The following is a 13,850-nucleotide window of genomic DNA, read 5'->3' as shown; positions in this document are numbered from 1 at the left end:
GGTATAAATCCAATCTCTTCTTCTTCTTCGTGAAAAAGAGCAGTTTCTGTCAGAGCTCTCTCAGCCCCACCCACCTCACAGGGTGTCTGTTGTGGGGAGGGGAAGGGAAAGGAGTTTGTAAGCCGCTCTGAGACTCCCTTGGGTATGGGCGGGGTATAAATCCAATCTCTTCTTCTTCTTCGTGAAAAAGAGCAGTTTCTGTCAGAGCTCTCTCAGCCCCACCCACCTCACAGGGTGTCTGTTGTGGGGAGGGGAAGGGAAAGGAGTTTGTAAGCCGCTCTGAGACTCCCTTGGGTAGTGAAGGGCGGGGTAGAAATCCAGTCTCCTCCCCCCCGCTCCTCCTTCTTCTGTCTGAGCTGTTGTCCTGCTGCTCAGGTATCCTCTGTTGACCCTCTCTCCGTTGTGCGATTGCAGTGAGCAGTGGTTCCGTCACAGTGAATGCCGACTCCTCCGTCCAACTGCTAGCTGAAGAAGTAGCACAGTTGGATCACCTCGACCTTACGGTTAGTGCTGGCCTTGCCCAAAAGGGCGATTTTATAAATCTGCAAAAGGGTGACTGTGTTCTTATGCAAGTTCCCCAGTCAAACTGGAAATGCTGTGTGTGTGTTTTCCCCCCCCTGGCGGATCTGTGGTGGTGTGAGAGCATAGGAGGAACTAAAAAGTTTGGGCCGGTGCTTTTTCTCTCAGGCCAAAAAAAAAATAATAATCTTTTAAATGTTCAGCAATTTGGGAGGATGGGATGTGAATGGATGTCGTAGCTGGGTGGTTCTGAGGATTCTGGATTGGCAGTCTCGGCTCAAGGAACAGAATGAGACGTTCTCTCTTATCCAGCTACTTGCGGTCAGACCGCCTGCTCAGCGTCACAGATTGGGGCCCTTTCTCCTTTATCTTCCAGTAGCTTGGAATTGCTCCTCGTGTTCTTTAGACACAGGTGTACTGTCGCACGGTTTTGACTCGCTCAGGCGATAATGTTACTGCCAACAAACGTATATCCAGGTTTGCAGAATATATGTTTTGTGCTGTGTGAGACAAACACCTCAGTGGTCAGGGGGGCTTTGACAAAGAAATGTGACGGTGACCCACTAGTTAATTTCCCTTGTCGTTTCTTCAACATGCCTTGTGTGCGCATCCCTGCTGGCACTGAAACGCCATCCTTGGTGGGAAGCTCGCCTTCTCGATAAGCTGCTAGGGTTGGACATCCCCTTACATCGCAGGAAGTTCTAACCTCCTGGGCCCTCGGCGGAAGGGATGTTTTGTGGCGCTGACTAAGCTGCACTCTGCCCCCGTCTCTTTTTTTGGGGGGGGGGAAATCAATATCCTTGCAGCAAGGTCAGTGTTCACGTTTCAAGCGGCAGATGCCTTGGTGAGAGAGAGAACTCGCCCCAGGCGTTTAAAGCTTCCCAGGGAGGATTGCAGCTCCTCATTAACAGTGTATTGTAAATTGATTGGTGTAGAGATGCCTGATCGGAATAACTCCAGGTTAGCCGACCGAAGTAGGTGCACATACCAGCAAAGTGCTTTTCTTCGATTGCATGGGTTGATGCAGAGCACTCAAACTGCCGCAGAGTGAAAGAAACGTCTGTGAAGGTGGCACTGAAGCGAAGCCAGAAATGTGATAATATGATCATGAAAAACTGGGGGGGGTGATGGTGAAAGCATCAAGGATCAAGCATCGCTGGCGGAAAGATTAGGAAGAGCTCTTGGGATAAAGCAACAGCTGTGGAATCACTTTTTGAGGTGTACAGACTGCTCCCCCCCCACACACACACATAAAGAAAGAGGAGCAGATCAGCTAAATGGGGGTGGGGGGGGAGAGCCCAGGAGCAAGTAGTAAAGCAGACCAGAGTGGCCAAAATGGAAGAACCCGCCCAGAAGCCGAGGGGGTGAGTCTACTCAGCAGCACCACCTGCTGTTTGCTCCAAGTAAAGCGTAGCATTTAGCACTGAGCCCCGGAGCTGCAGTGGCTCAAGTGGTTAAGACGCTGAACTGCAGGCTGTGGAAGGTCGGTAGTTCAGCAGTTCGAGACCTGAGTGCCACGTGACAGAGTGAGCTCCCGTCTCTGGCCCCAGCTCCTGCCAGCCTAGCCGTTCGAAAGCAAGAAATTGCAAGTCGATAAATAGGGTACCACTTCGGTGGGAAGGTAACAGCGTTCCGTGCGCCTCGGCGTCTTGTCGCGCCGGCCACATGACCACAGAGAAGTCTTCGGACAGCGCTGGCTCTTCGGCTTGGGAACGGAGATGAGCACCGCAACCCTAGAGTCGGATCCGACTGGCTTTCGAGCAAGGGAAACCTTTACCTTAGCCTTACCCGGTAGCAGCTGTCAGTTCCTTTAGCTTGCGGTGGAGCCCTAGCAGATCCCCTCCCCCTGAGCCAGGGACCTTTCCGTGCTGATTCCTTGCCCTTTCACAGGTGGCCAAGTCGAACCTGGAAAAGGCCCTGTCGGAGCTCGCCTCGGCCTCTGACGAAACCGCCAAGGCCGAAGCCCAGATCAGTGTGGAGGCCAACGAAGCCCTGGTGAAAGCCCTGGAGTGAGGAGGGTGAGTGTCCCGTCTCCCCCCCCCCCCCGCAACTGTGTCAACAACCTCCTGTCCCCCGTGAGGCAGATTCTAGCCAGGGAACAGTGCAGGCTGGTGCTAAACGGCAGGAACTGGAAGTTCATCTCAGGGCAGCCGTAGCCGAGGCAGGCGTCTCTGAGGGCCCCGCCCCATGTCGTCGTGGGGGGAGGGGAGGTCAATGCTCCCTCTAAGCTGTGGAGTCTTGTGAGCAAAAATTCTACTTTGTGAGCTACGGGCATTAAAGTCGTGAGCGGGCGATTTGGCTACTGCAATCAATTAGTCTGCTCTGGAGCCATCCTCCCTGAGCTAAGACAAAAATATGTGAGCCGGAGGCTAAAAAACTGTGAGCTAGCTCACACTAGCTCAGCTTAGAGGGAGCACAGGTTGTAATTAACATTAACAAGCTGTCCTTCTAGGCTTGTGTCACGACTCAGGTGGGGGGTCACCTGACGCTGCCACCACTCTGGATTTAGGTTCCCTTGAGAAGGCCCAGAGCACCCTCCCAAGACCTTAAGACATCCCTTTTGGCCGAATAATAGGCGTGAGGACCAGGCAGAGTGAAACAAGGAAAAGGTTTATTTTATAGGAGGTCAAACAACAAGGTGCAGAATAATAACAGTAAGTGGGTGAAAAGAAAAGAAATCAAATGCCCTAATGCGTCTAAATATACCCTGTCCCTAGCTCACTATCTCAAGTGGCCTTACAGTATTCACCTTGTCCTCAGAATGAGGGTCTCTCCCCTGCAGCAGCCTTCCTTCCGGCTCTGCCCTCTGGAAGAAAGAACAGCTCTTCCTGCTGCTCCAGAACTTTTATTCCCAGCCCTCCTCTTTTCCTATTGGTCCATTTTGGCTCCAAAACCTCCCAGGGGCTTCTGGGAATTGTAGGCCCAGCCTCACCTACTGCTAGCCAGGCTCTCTGGGCCTAGTAGGCCTCTGGTAGCACAGCCCAGATCATGACAGCTTGTTGAAAGGAATGGGTCGCTAAACTAAGTTGTTTCACCCATTCAGTGAAAAGAGTATCAGAGTGTTGGTTAGAACGTCAAACTAGGATCTGGCAGACCCAGGTTCAGTTCTCTGCTCTGCCATGGAAGCTTCCTGGGTGGCCTTGGGCCAGTCACACCCTCAGCCTGACCTACCTCACAGGGTTGTTGTGAGAAGATGTAGCTCAGGAGAATGCCTTGGGTCCCCACTGGGGGGAAAGGCAGAGTGTAAATGAAGTAAGTAAATAAAAGCACAATATTCAGAGGTCACACCAAATGGTGTTTCAGGAAGCTTCATTACAGCTTGTATCCGGGTGTTCCAGCTTGTCCATGACAGGCCAGAATGCAGCCAGTTTGGTGTAGAGGTTAAGTGCGCGGACTCTAACCTGGGAGAACCGGGTTTGATTCCCCACTCCTCCACTCGCAGCTGCGGGATGATCTTGGGCAAGCCGTAGTTCTGATAAGAGCTGTTCTTGAAAAAGGAGCAGTTTCTGTCTGAGCTCTCTCAGCCCCACCTGCCTCACAGGGTGTCTGTTGTGGGGAGGGGAAGGGAAAGGAGTTTGTAAGCCGTTCTGAGACTCCCTCGGGTACTGAAGGGCGAGGTATAAATCCAGTCTCTTCTTACTGTTGCGCTCGCTCCCTCCCTCCCTCCCTCCCTCCGTTCTTGCCCGGAGTGCGAGGGAAAAGAGTTCTGGTTTGGGTTAAACTCCAGTTTGTTGAGACATCTGGATGTATACGCCTGAGCAACCTGGAGCATATTTCCTCTCTGCAAATTGAGATTCTGCATGTGTTTCAAGTGCCACCAAGTGGCAGCTAACTTACAGCAACCCTGGCCCAGGGACTTCCAAGGCAAGTGAGAAGCAGAGGTGGTTTGCCACCGCTTTCCTCTGGAGAGGCTTCCCTGGCGATCTCCCATCCAGCTACCGACCCTGCTTGGCTTCCGGGATCTGATGAGATCAGGCTACACTGCGCCGCCTTCCCTCCCAGCGGGTTTAGGATCTTGTTTCGAAAGAAACCAAACTCCAGTTTGCCCGGGTGACTGTATTCAGATATCACTGCAGACTTGGTCTGTTTGGAGCAATGCTCCCTCTTAAGCTGTGGAGTCCTGTGAGCAAAAATTCTACTTTGTGAGCTATTGGCATTAAAGTGGTGAGCGAGCGATTTGGCTACTGCATCAATTAGTTTGCTCTGGAGCCATCCCTTCCTGAGCGAAGACAACGATGTGCGAGCCGGAGGCTAAAAAACTGTGAGCTAGCTCACACTGACTCAGCTCACTGGTCTGGAGGCTTCCCAACCTAGGAAGCTTTCAGTCTGGACCTGAGAGAGGAGGGAGGGGAGCAGAAGAACAAGCGGAGTTCACACCCATCACAGACAAGCTTCTTTCTGAGCAGGACCTGAGTCCGAGTGTAATTGACAACTGGACAAAGCATGTTTTGAGCCCAGGCGGGGCGGAATCGGAAATGGGTTTTGAAATGGCTGCGTCCGGCAGCTGCTGCATTGGGACGGCAGAGTGTGAATGGTCAGCTCCGTACCACGGTTTGCTTGTAAACCTGGAATGCTCAAGCCACAGTCCGGGTTGTCGACAAGGCAGGATGCAGGTTGATGCAATGGCTGAACTGAGCTGAATGAGCCCTTTGAAGGCTACGGAGAGAGGGGCGATAAGGAGAGGAGGAGAGGCGCTGCAAGAGATGCAAGAGCAGACACACGGAGACCTGACTGGGGGCTGAGCTCAGCAAGGCTTCATGAAACTGTGGGGCTGTGGCTCAGTGGCAGAGCGTCTGCTTGGTACGCACAAGGTCCCCGGTTCAATCCCCAGCGTCTCCAGTTAAAGGGCTCAAGTAGGAAGAAGAAGAAGAGGAGATTGGATTTATACCCCGCCCTTCACTACCCTAAAGAATCTCAGAGCAGTTTACAATCTCTTTTCCCTTCCCCTCCCCACAACAGACACCCTGTGAGGTAGGTGGGGCTGAGAGAGCTCTGACAGAAACGGCTCTTTTTTTCAAGAACAGCTCTTATCAGAACTACGGCTTGCCCAAGGTCACACCAGCAGCTGCATGTGGAGACGTGGGGAATCAAACCCGGTTCTCCCAGATTAGAGTCCGCGCTCCTAACCACGACACCAGACTGGCTGGAGGTGATGTGAAAGGCCTCAGCCTGAGACCCTGGAGAGCCGCTGCCACAGTCTGAGTGGACAACACTGGTCTCGACGGACCAAAAGATCTGATTAAATACGAGGCAGCTTCACGTGTTCAACCAGCAGGTCTTTAGGAGAGTTTTGACGGAAGGGAAGGTAGGTATTCTGGGAGGGAGTGCCCATCAGTGCTCATGAGATCCATTCCGGCGTTCTGCTTCGTTCAGAGACATGCTTGCTTTTTCTTGCAAGCGAAGGTGATCTAATGTTTTGAGAAGGACGCCATTGCATTTCTTGGCATGTCAGAATGAGGTTGGGATGGGTCCGAACCCGAGCCAGCTCCAGAGCGCATGTCTCTGATGCCAGGCCTGGGACAGGCGAGAACCTAAATCTGAGTGTGTGCTGAGCAGTGTTCCCTCTGAGCCGAGTTAGTGTGAGCCAGCTCACAGTTTTTCAGCCTCCAGCTCACAGATTTTTGCCTTAGCTCAGGAAGTTTGGCTCCTGGGCAAACTAATTGATGCAGCAGCCAAATCGCTCGCTCACAGCTTTGATGCCGGTAGCTCACAAAGCAGAATTTTTGCTCACAAGACTCCACAGCTCAGAGGGAGCATTGGTGCTGAGTGTATCTGGCTTACGACCAAGCCTGTGCCACCTGCTTCAGCACCCCTGTGAAAGGGTCTGGGCGATTCTGCCAACAGGAGCTGGGTAATTAAGAAGAACCCAAATACCGCCGTGATGTAATTACTCTTTTTTTAAAAAAAAAATTATATGCATCATAAATTATTATTATATTACAATACAATCCCAATTCTCTTATGATACATTTCCCCCCCTTTTATATCCCACCCCCCACCAGGTGACCATCACATAATTACAAGTTAATTTTTAACCATGAGCACATTTTTTTCATTTTTTCAAGTATAACAGTATTGGCTTCTCCCTTATTTACCCATTGAAAGTATGTAGACCATTTCTTTTTTATCTCCTTCATCTTTCCATCCCATGCCTTATCTTGTTTAATACATTCCAATAGATCTGATTGGATATATTCGTACAGATAGCCGTTCCATCTATCTAAAGTCCACTTCAGACTCTCCTTCCAACCCTATGCAATCACAGCATGCGCTGCTAGTAACACTGCTTAAAAAATATCCTGATTTCGTCTCTCAATATTATAGTTTCCCAATACGCCCATAAATAATAGATCTCCATCTATTTTAATATCCACCTTACTTAATCCTACTATCTTTCCCCGTACCTTTCCCCAGAAATCTCTAACCTTTGGGCATTCCCACCATAGGTGAGAATACCACCCTTCTTTTGCATTGCAGTGCCAGCAATTAGGTTTCATAGCTTGGATCATATATGCCAATTGGGCAGGGGTTCTATACCACTTCCAAATTATCTTTCTGTAATATAATTACTCAGTGCAGCACTGTATAGCCAGCGACGTGGTTTACCAAACACATTCATATAAACACATACATGCAAAGGTTATAACGGATAAAGGGTTCTAAATAAACACTCGTGCCAAAGTTCAGCTCTCATTATGTCCCGATCAATTTCTTCTCACGTATGTTTAGTCCGAGTGTGGCAACTGTCAGGGCTCCCAGCGGGCTGGCTAAAGATCCCCGTTCCCATCCTTTCTCAAGGCAAACCTGGCAGTCAAACCAATCTTGTCCGATTTGTTTGTAGAATTGTATTATGCAACTTCAGTCCATTTCTTTGCTGTAGCTTGCAGTATCGAATCGTATCACGGCCGTATTTTGGTTCTTAACCGCTTTTCCCGCGATCTCTCGTATATTGCTATCTGACAGGAGCTGGGTCATCTGGTCAGTTTGGCCCTGTTGGAGTCTCTGAGTTTGGGGGCACACTCCTGCCACTAGGTGGCGCTGTAGGGCCTCTTAACAGAACAAGCACCCTAGGACAGTTCACAGCAGGGCGGCACTCCTGCATCGCAATTCTCCATGTTTTCTCAAAACCCTGGCTTGCACCGCAGACTCTGGGTGGACTGTCAGGTGTAAACAACCAACTCCGATTTGTCTGCTGGTGCCTACCAGCAGGGAGGGCCCCCTCCTTCTTGCTGCTTTTTTAGCAGCCAGACAAACTGTGGTTTGTGGATTCAGGCATTCCACACAGACTGCCTAGCCACCTGGCTCATGAGCCCCTAGCTGAAATCCTGCCCCGAACGGTCTGTCTTCAGCCATCATGACCAAGCGGAGGTCTTGATGAAGCCCTGGTTCGTAAACCGTAGTTGGTTCTGAGGTCTGCATGCAGCCCAGGCCTTGTACTTGGTTAATGGGGAGTCTGGAATGTCCTTTTCCAAATTCCCCAGAAGTTAATTGCTTCCCTTCTTATGCTGTTCAGTAGGGACTGCGATGGCTCAAGCGGTTAAGATGCTGAACTGCAGACCGGAAGGTCGGTAGTTCAGCAGTTCGAGACCCGAGTGCCGCATGACGGAGTGAGCTCCCGTCTCTGGCCCCAGCTCCTGCCAGCCTAGCAGTTCGAAAGCAAGAAATTGCAAGTAGATAAATAGGTAACCATTTCGGTGGGAAGGTAACAGTGTGTCTAGTCATGCCAGCAACATGACCACGGAAAGGTCTTCGGACAGCGCTGGTTCTTCGGCTTGGAAACGGAGATGAGCACTGCATCCCTAGAGTCAGCTGGCATCATTCTCCCGTTTTCTATTTTATCCTCTCAACAACTCTGAGATGTAGTTCAGCTGAGAGTGCGTGACTGGCTCAAGGCCACCCAGTGAGTTTCCGCGGCAGAGGGGGGGGATTCAAACCTGGATTTCCTGAATACTGATCCGACGCTCTTAACCCCTGCGTCACCCTGGCTTTCGTTCCCGCTGTGAGAGGAGGGGTAGTGTGATGCCTTTGAAAAGGCAATTCTGCCCTGGAGGGGACCGCGGCCCACCCTTCTGCTCAGTCTCAAGCCATCCTTAAAAGGAACAGCAGTCAACGTATCACTGGACCTTCCTGTGATAAATTTAGCAGCAGACCACTGGCAACAGAGAGATCAGCCCAGAAGTCGCTCCGGAGCAGTTTCCCTTGCTCTGGTGGCTACTGTGCCACAGTTAGAGTTAAAATGTAGCTCTGGAGAATGTTCTCGGATTCAAAGCCGGGAAGCACGCCTCAATTTTGTCTTCTTTAGACTCCCCGCAAGGCAAAATGTGACACAGCTCTGCCACAGCGAGGGCTGGATTGCATCAATTGTGCAAGAGGCGGGACAGGAATGATTCACTGGGTGACTTTTTGGCTTCTGCTGAGAGGGCTTTGTGCTTCTAAAGTTCACACCACCCTCCAGGCTGTCAGCAAGTGGACAAACTGGGCCCTTTTTTTGGCACATGAGCCATGCTGGATCTGCGGGCGGGGGAGGTCTTTGTGTCCCTCCTCACCTCTCCTCTTCTTGGATTCCAGGAAATCCTGCCACTGAAGCCTGGAATCAGCAGTCTCAGCTCTGGATGTCTCCTCTTCTTCCCCCTCCTTTTGTGGTCTGTTCAGATGATGTGCGGGGTCAAAGCCCACCGTTAGTTTGTATCGATTAAAAAGAGGCCAAAAGGCTCATTTTGACAAGTGTGACTTTTTATTGGGGGTGGGGGACAATAATGCACTTTTTGAAGGAGTGAGCTGAGCTGAACATTGCCAACACACTCTGATTTAGACGCGCACAGAAGCGGGTGCTTGTGGTGAGAAATGCTCCTTTCTGTCTAGTGGGGTTGGGAGCTCTCAACGATGAGATCCTTACCTGAACTGGAGCTTGCCCCTATTTTGAGAGTTGTAAAACCAAGGTCAGGAACAGGCAGATTCTGGGGATTAGGACTCAGCTACTGTGGAACCAAGCCTTTTAAAATCAAAAGCACAGAGCAGGGGTGGAGAAAGAGCCACAGAGAGAGAGAGAACAAAGCAAATAGATGGGGGAGGAAGGAAGGGAGAGAGAAAAAGAGAGAGAAACAAAGAAAGCAAATAGATGGGGAGGGAGGGAGGAAGAGAGAAAGGAAAGAATGAAAGAATGAAAGAAAGGAGAAAGTGAAACAGAAACAAAGAACCAAATATATGGGGGAGGGAGGGAGGAAGAGAAAGAAAGCAAATAGATAAGGGAGGAAGGAAGGGAGAAAGAGAGAGAAAGGTGAAAAGAAAGAAAGAGGTGGAAAGAACGCAAATAGATGGGGGAGGAAGGAGGGAGAGAAAGAGAGGTGGAAAGAAAGCAAATAAATGGAGAGGGAGGGAGGGCTGGAAAGAAAGAAACTTTAAATTTAAATGTGTTCTCCAACACCGCCCCCCCCCCCATACACACACCCATGCCAGCCAGCTTGGCTTGGAAAAGGGATTTAAAGAGACAAATGCCTTCTCCAAGCCATTGGGAGCAGGCTTTGATAACACATTTAAAGTTAAAGTTGCTTTCTTCCTCTGCCCCCCTCACCTCAAGCCTACCCAGCTAGGGGGACACTGGCTGAGAAGGGAAGACCAATCAGGGAAGCATGCCTCCCCTTCGCTTCCCCAGCCGCCCTGCTGGGAGCCACACAATATGTGCGAAAGAGCTGCATGTGGCTCCTGAGCCGCAGTTTGGCCACCCCTTGCCTAGAGGTTTCTGCAAATCTCAGCCCTGGAATGTGATAATAACAGGCTGAGAAAGGTGGGGGGGAGGGAAGGGAGAATAAGTTTTCTGGTAGATGGTAGGCGTGGCACAGGAAATACTTATCTGGGCTTGGTCAGTAAACTCCAATTTGTATAAAAACACACAAAACTTTATTTACAAAAACAAAGGACAAGCAACACATAGATAGGGGAAAGAATGCATACAATTCAGCAAGGAATGCAAACCAAAACAAAAACCCTAGCTGGCTATTCTGCTCTCTACTTTTCCTATCAAGCACGTAGCTCCAGGATTGCGACTGGCACTCCTGATGAGCAGAGTCACTGGAAGCATAGCAGCAGGGTGGACGTTGAGGAGAGCTTCGAGGCAGTCTCTTCCCTCTCTCTGAGTCTTCTCAAGCTGTCTATTCTACATAGGTGTTCTTCACCATTTAACCAAGAGAAAGCTGTTACCAGGATAGATCTCTGAACTGCAGGCTGTCAGTCACTTTAAATGACAGTTCTCAGCTGCTGCAAGTGAATCACTTCTGCCACCCTAAGCAACAATTCTGATAATAAGCCAGCAGGTGGGGGGTGGTGACGCCTGCAATCAAGAAATCTGAGGCAGAAAAACTCTCCTAAATAAGACTCATTTCTTGACACAGAGTTAGGAGGGATCCTAGAGGTCACCTACTCCAACCCCCTTGCTCAGTACAGGACTTAGTTTTGTTCTGTTCATTCATTTTATCTCATTTTCTAAGTCCAGAGGCACTTTAGAGGCCAATAGATACCCAGTGAAAGGAGTTTCGACTCTCGAAAGCTCAGACCCCGAAAATCTTGTTGGTCCCTAAGGTGCTTCTGGACTTGAATGAAAGCCTTCGACAACATATTGAATGAAACCATCCTGCTGCAGACCGACATGGTCACCCTCTGAAACGAATCTTAAATGTATTTGTTTCAGTGGCATATTCGTCTTCTCATCTTCAAAGCAGCTTGGTGAAATAAACTGCATGTTTAAAATTCATCTGAAGAACGATCACTGTTCCATTAGAGGAGTGGGTTTCAGCCCTCCTGATTAAGATAACCTTTACTGTCCTTTCTGCCCGGGCAACCTATTCCAAAGAGGTGGTGCCACCCCCAAGAAGGCCCTAGTCGTGGAGACTGCCCGTGGTACTTCTGGCGCGTTCACAGGCAGAGACAGCTCTGTTACATACGCTGAAGGTTTTTTTTAACCCAAATTCTGCACCTAGGCAATAAAAAAGTGTGAGCTGAATGAACACTGCAAGTTAATGAATCAGTGTCTTTCTCTGCTGCTTTTGCAGCTGCAAGGAGGTACCGCCAAAAGCCGAAGTCCGCCTCCCTGAGTTCTGTATGCCTTGTTTAGCCTCCTGGCTTTGAAATCCAGCGCACGTTTGAGGTCTAGAAACTTGCTTTTTGCAGCGCAGCCCATCGGGTAGAGCTTTGGCCCTGGAGCCTTTGCTCATTTCTGTGGGACCGATTTGACACCTCCACAGGTATTTTCTGACCATATGGTATGCGGTTCCTGTCTTGGTGCGTGAGGGGTTGAACCAGTGCGCAAGGACCAGCCCTTGCCCTCACTTCCCACTCTAAAATGGCAATAGTAGCTGCCCTCTCTCCTGTGCTGAGGGCAAAGGCAAAAGGCAGAGCTTGTGAACACAGGAGGTTGCCCTATTCTGATGAGCAACGGCTTTCCAAGGTCTTTTTTGACATTACCGTTTCCCGAGATCCTTTAACTGAGGAAATAGTAAAAAAGCCCAGTCGCACCTTTAAGACTCACAAACTTTATTGTGGCATAAGCTTTCGAGAAACACAGCTCTCATCATCATCTGACGAAGAGAGCTGTGTTTCTCAAAAGCTTATGCCACAATAAAGTTTGTGAGGTACTCTGCCACTGAATAGAATTAATCTGATGCTATAAAGCCGGAGGTCCTCAACTTCTTTGAGCTCGTGGGCACCTTTGGAATTCTGACGCGGAGCGGTGGCCGCAGCCACGAAACGGATGTCACGGGAGGTGGAAGCGACCACAAAACGTCAGGGTTATGGATGATTCCAATGGTGACTCTTCAACATTTCAGACAGAAACTCTGTTTTTAATAGGATGCCTTTTAAAATGAGCATGGTGTTTTGAAATACTTCCTTGCCTACACACAGGGGTCATTTCGTAGAAAAAGAGGTGCATGAGCTCATTAGCATAACGTATTTGCATATGCCACACCCCCTGACATCACCGGAAGTGTGTCAGAAGGCAACACCCACCGCTCAGGCTCCACTGGACTGTTTTGGATTGCAAGCTATTGGGAATGTGCAAATCTGTCCTCACAGAGGAGGGAGAGCTTGTACCCGAATAAAACTTGGTCCTAAAGGTGCCACTGGACTGTTTTGGATGGGGGGGTCGGAGGGGAGCTCTGCAACTTACCTGGCTGCTTCTTGCTCTGACTGAGGGCTGCTGGGAGCAGGGGGTGTGGCTTGTTGCATGTGCCCACCCCCTGGGCCCTTTACTGCCGGAGCTCCGCTCCTGTGCACTCCTGCAGGAAATGACCCCTGCCTACACGCAACTTCCCTTCCGTCACCCAGTGAAGATCTGTGTGCTGTTTTGGCAGCTTGCTGCCAAAGCAACGTTTTTAAAGATCTGCACAGCCAGTCAGAAACCCCTGTTAAGGCAAAAGCCCTTGCTCCGCCCACTTTCTAAAAACACTCAGTGGGCCTTGGGAAAGGTGTGGGTGGGTGCTGTGTTACCCACGGGCATCACATTGGGGAACCCTGCTATGAGGATATGCCTTCACCCCTGCCCTTTTTTTGTCAAGGCAGAATCAAGGATGTGACGTGGAGACAGTTCACACAGGCGAAGGGAGCTGCACGTCCCGAATTTTCGGACAGTTAAAACAGATGTCCCAGTTCAGTAAGCTTTGGGATACTTGTTTGCATTCTGGCTGTGTAAACATCTGAAGCCTTTTAGGGTACAAATAAGCATTCCCTGTTGAGGGAGAGGTTGTGGAAACGTTCCATTTGGTGTGTCTGTAGAGATCGGGGGTGTTCAAGGCTACCAAATTTTCAGCTTTCCCGATAAACTGGAAATGCCCTACTTCTTGTGCTGCTTCTTGTGTATGCCTCTTGAGTTTCTTGATGGAAAGCCAGAGTGCATTACCTATAAGGAGACGTTTGAAACACCAGGGGCCAGATATGCATCCCGCCTGCTTCGTTTGGCCTCCACATTTAGAAGAAATATCTCCTACAGTCCACTTTGGACTCTACCGTTTTATCATTTACTTTGGGGGTGGGTAGGAATTGTGTGGTTTCAGTTCCGTTCTGCGACAGAACCCTCATGAAGGGGTAAGGCAAGCAGGTCCGAGCGAGGCCGAGCTGTTCTTTGTCGCAGGGAATTCCGGCTATGGGGTGGAGCGTCCGGTCCTTCAGTCCCCCCCCCCACCGGCATTCCGAAATGACACCGTCTGAAGAGGGACGGGTCTTGTCTTTGCGCTCTGCGCATTTCGCGCTTTGGTTATTTTTTCCCACCTCCAGCAGGTCTCTGAAGAGGTGGCACGTGAATGTTTTCGATATTATTTTAGCCACCGCGGTAGTGGAACGTG

At 50.1% G+C, this 13,850-nt stretch overlaps 1 protein-coding gene across 1 annotated transcript in view; it reads left to right on the top strand.

Annotated features, from left to right (window-relative positions):
* The window catches only part of ATP5D (ATP synthase, H+ transporting, mitochondrial F1 complex, delta subunit), a 13,940-nt gene extending 4,713 nt beyond the window's left edge, over nucleotides 1-9,227 (top strand). Inside the window, exons 3-5 of the mRNA XM_015421708.1 lie at nucleotides 415-503; nucleotides 2,410-2,537; nucleotides 9,088-9,227. Coding sequence (XP_015277194.1) covers nucleotides 415-503; nucleotides 2,410-2,532 — 212 coding nt within the window. The 3' untranslated portion in view covers nucleotides 2,533-2,537; nucleotides 9,088-9,227. The remainder of the gene's footprint in view (nucleotides 1-414; nucleotides 504-2,409; nucleotides 2,538-9,087) is intronic.
* Nucleotides 9,228-13,850: the final 4,623 nt, after the last annotated feature.

The sequence above is a fragment of the Gekko japonicus genome, unplaced genomic scaffold (genome assembly GCF_001447785.1).
Source record: "Gekko japonicus isolate JY-2015 unplaced genomic scaffold, Gekko_japonicus_V1.1 scaffold777, whole genome shotgun sequence".
NCBI lineage: Eukaryota > Metazoa > Chordata > Lepidosauria > Squamata > Gekkonidae > Gekko > Gekko japonicus.
Note: the sequence above shows the minus strand (reverse complement) of the source record. Positions and strands in the feature narration are given on the sequence as shown.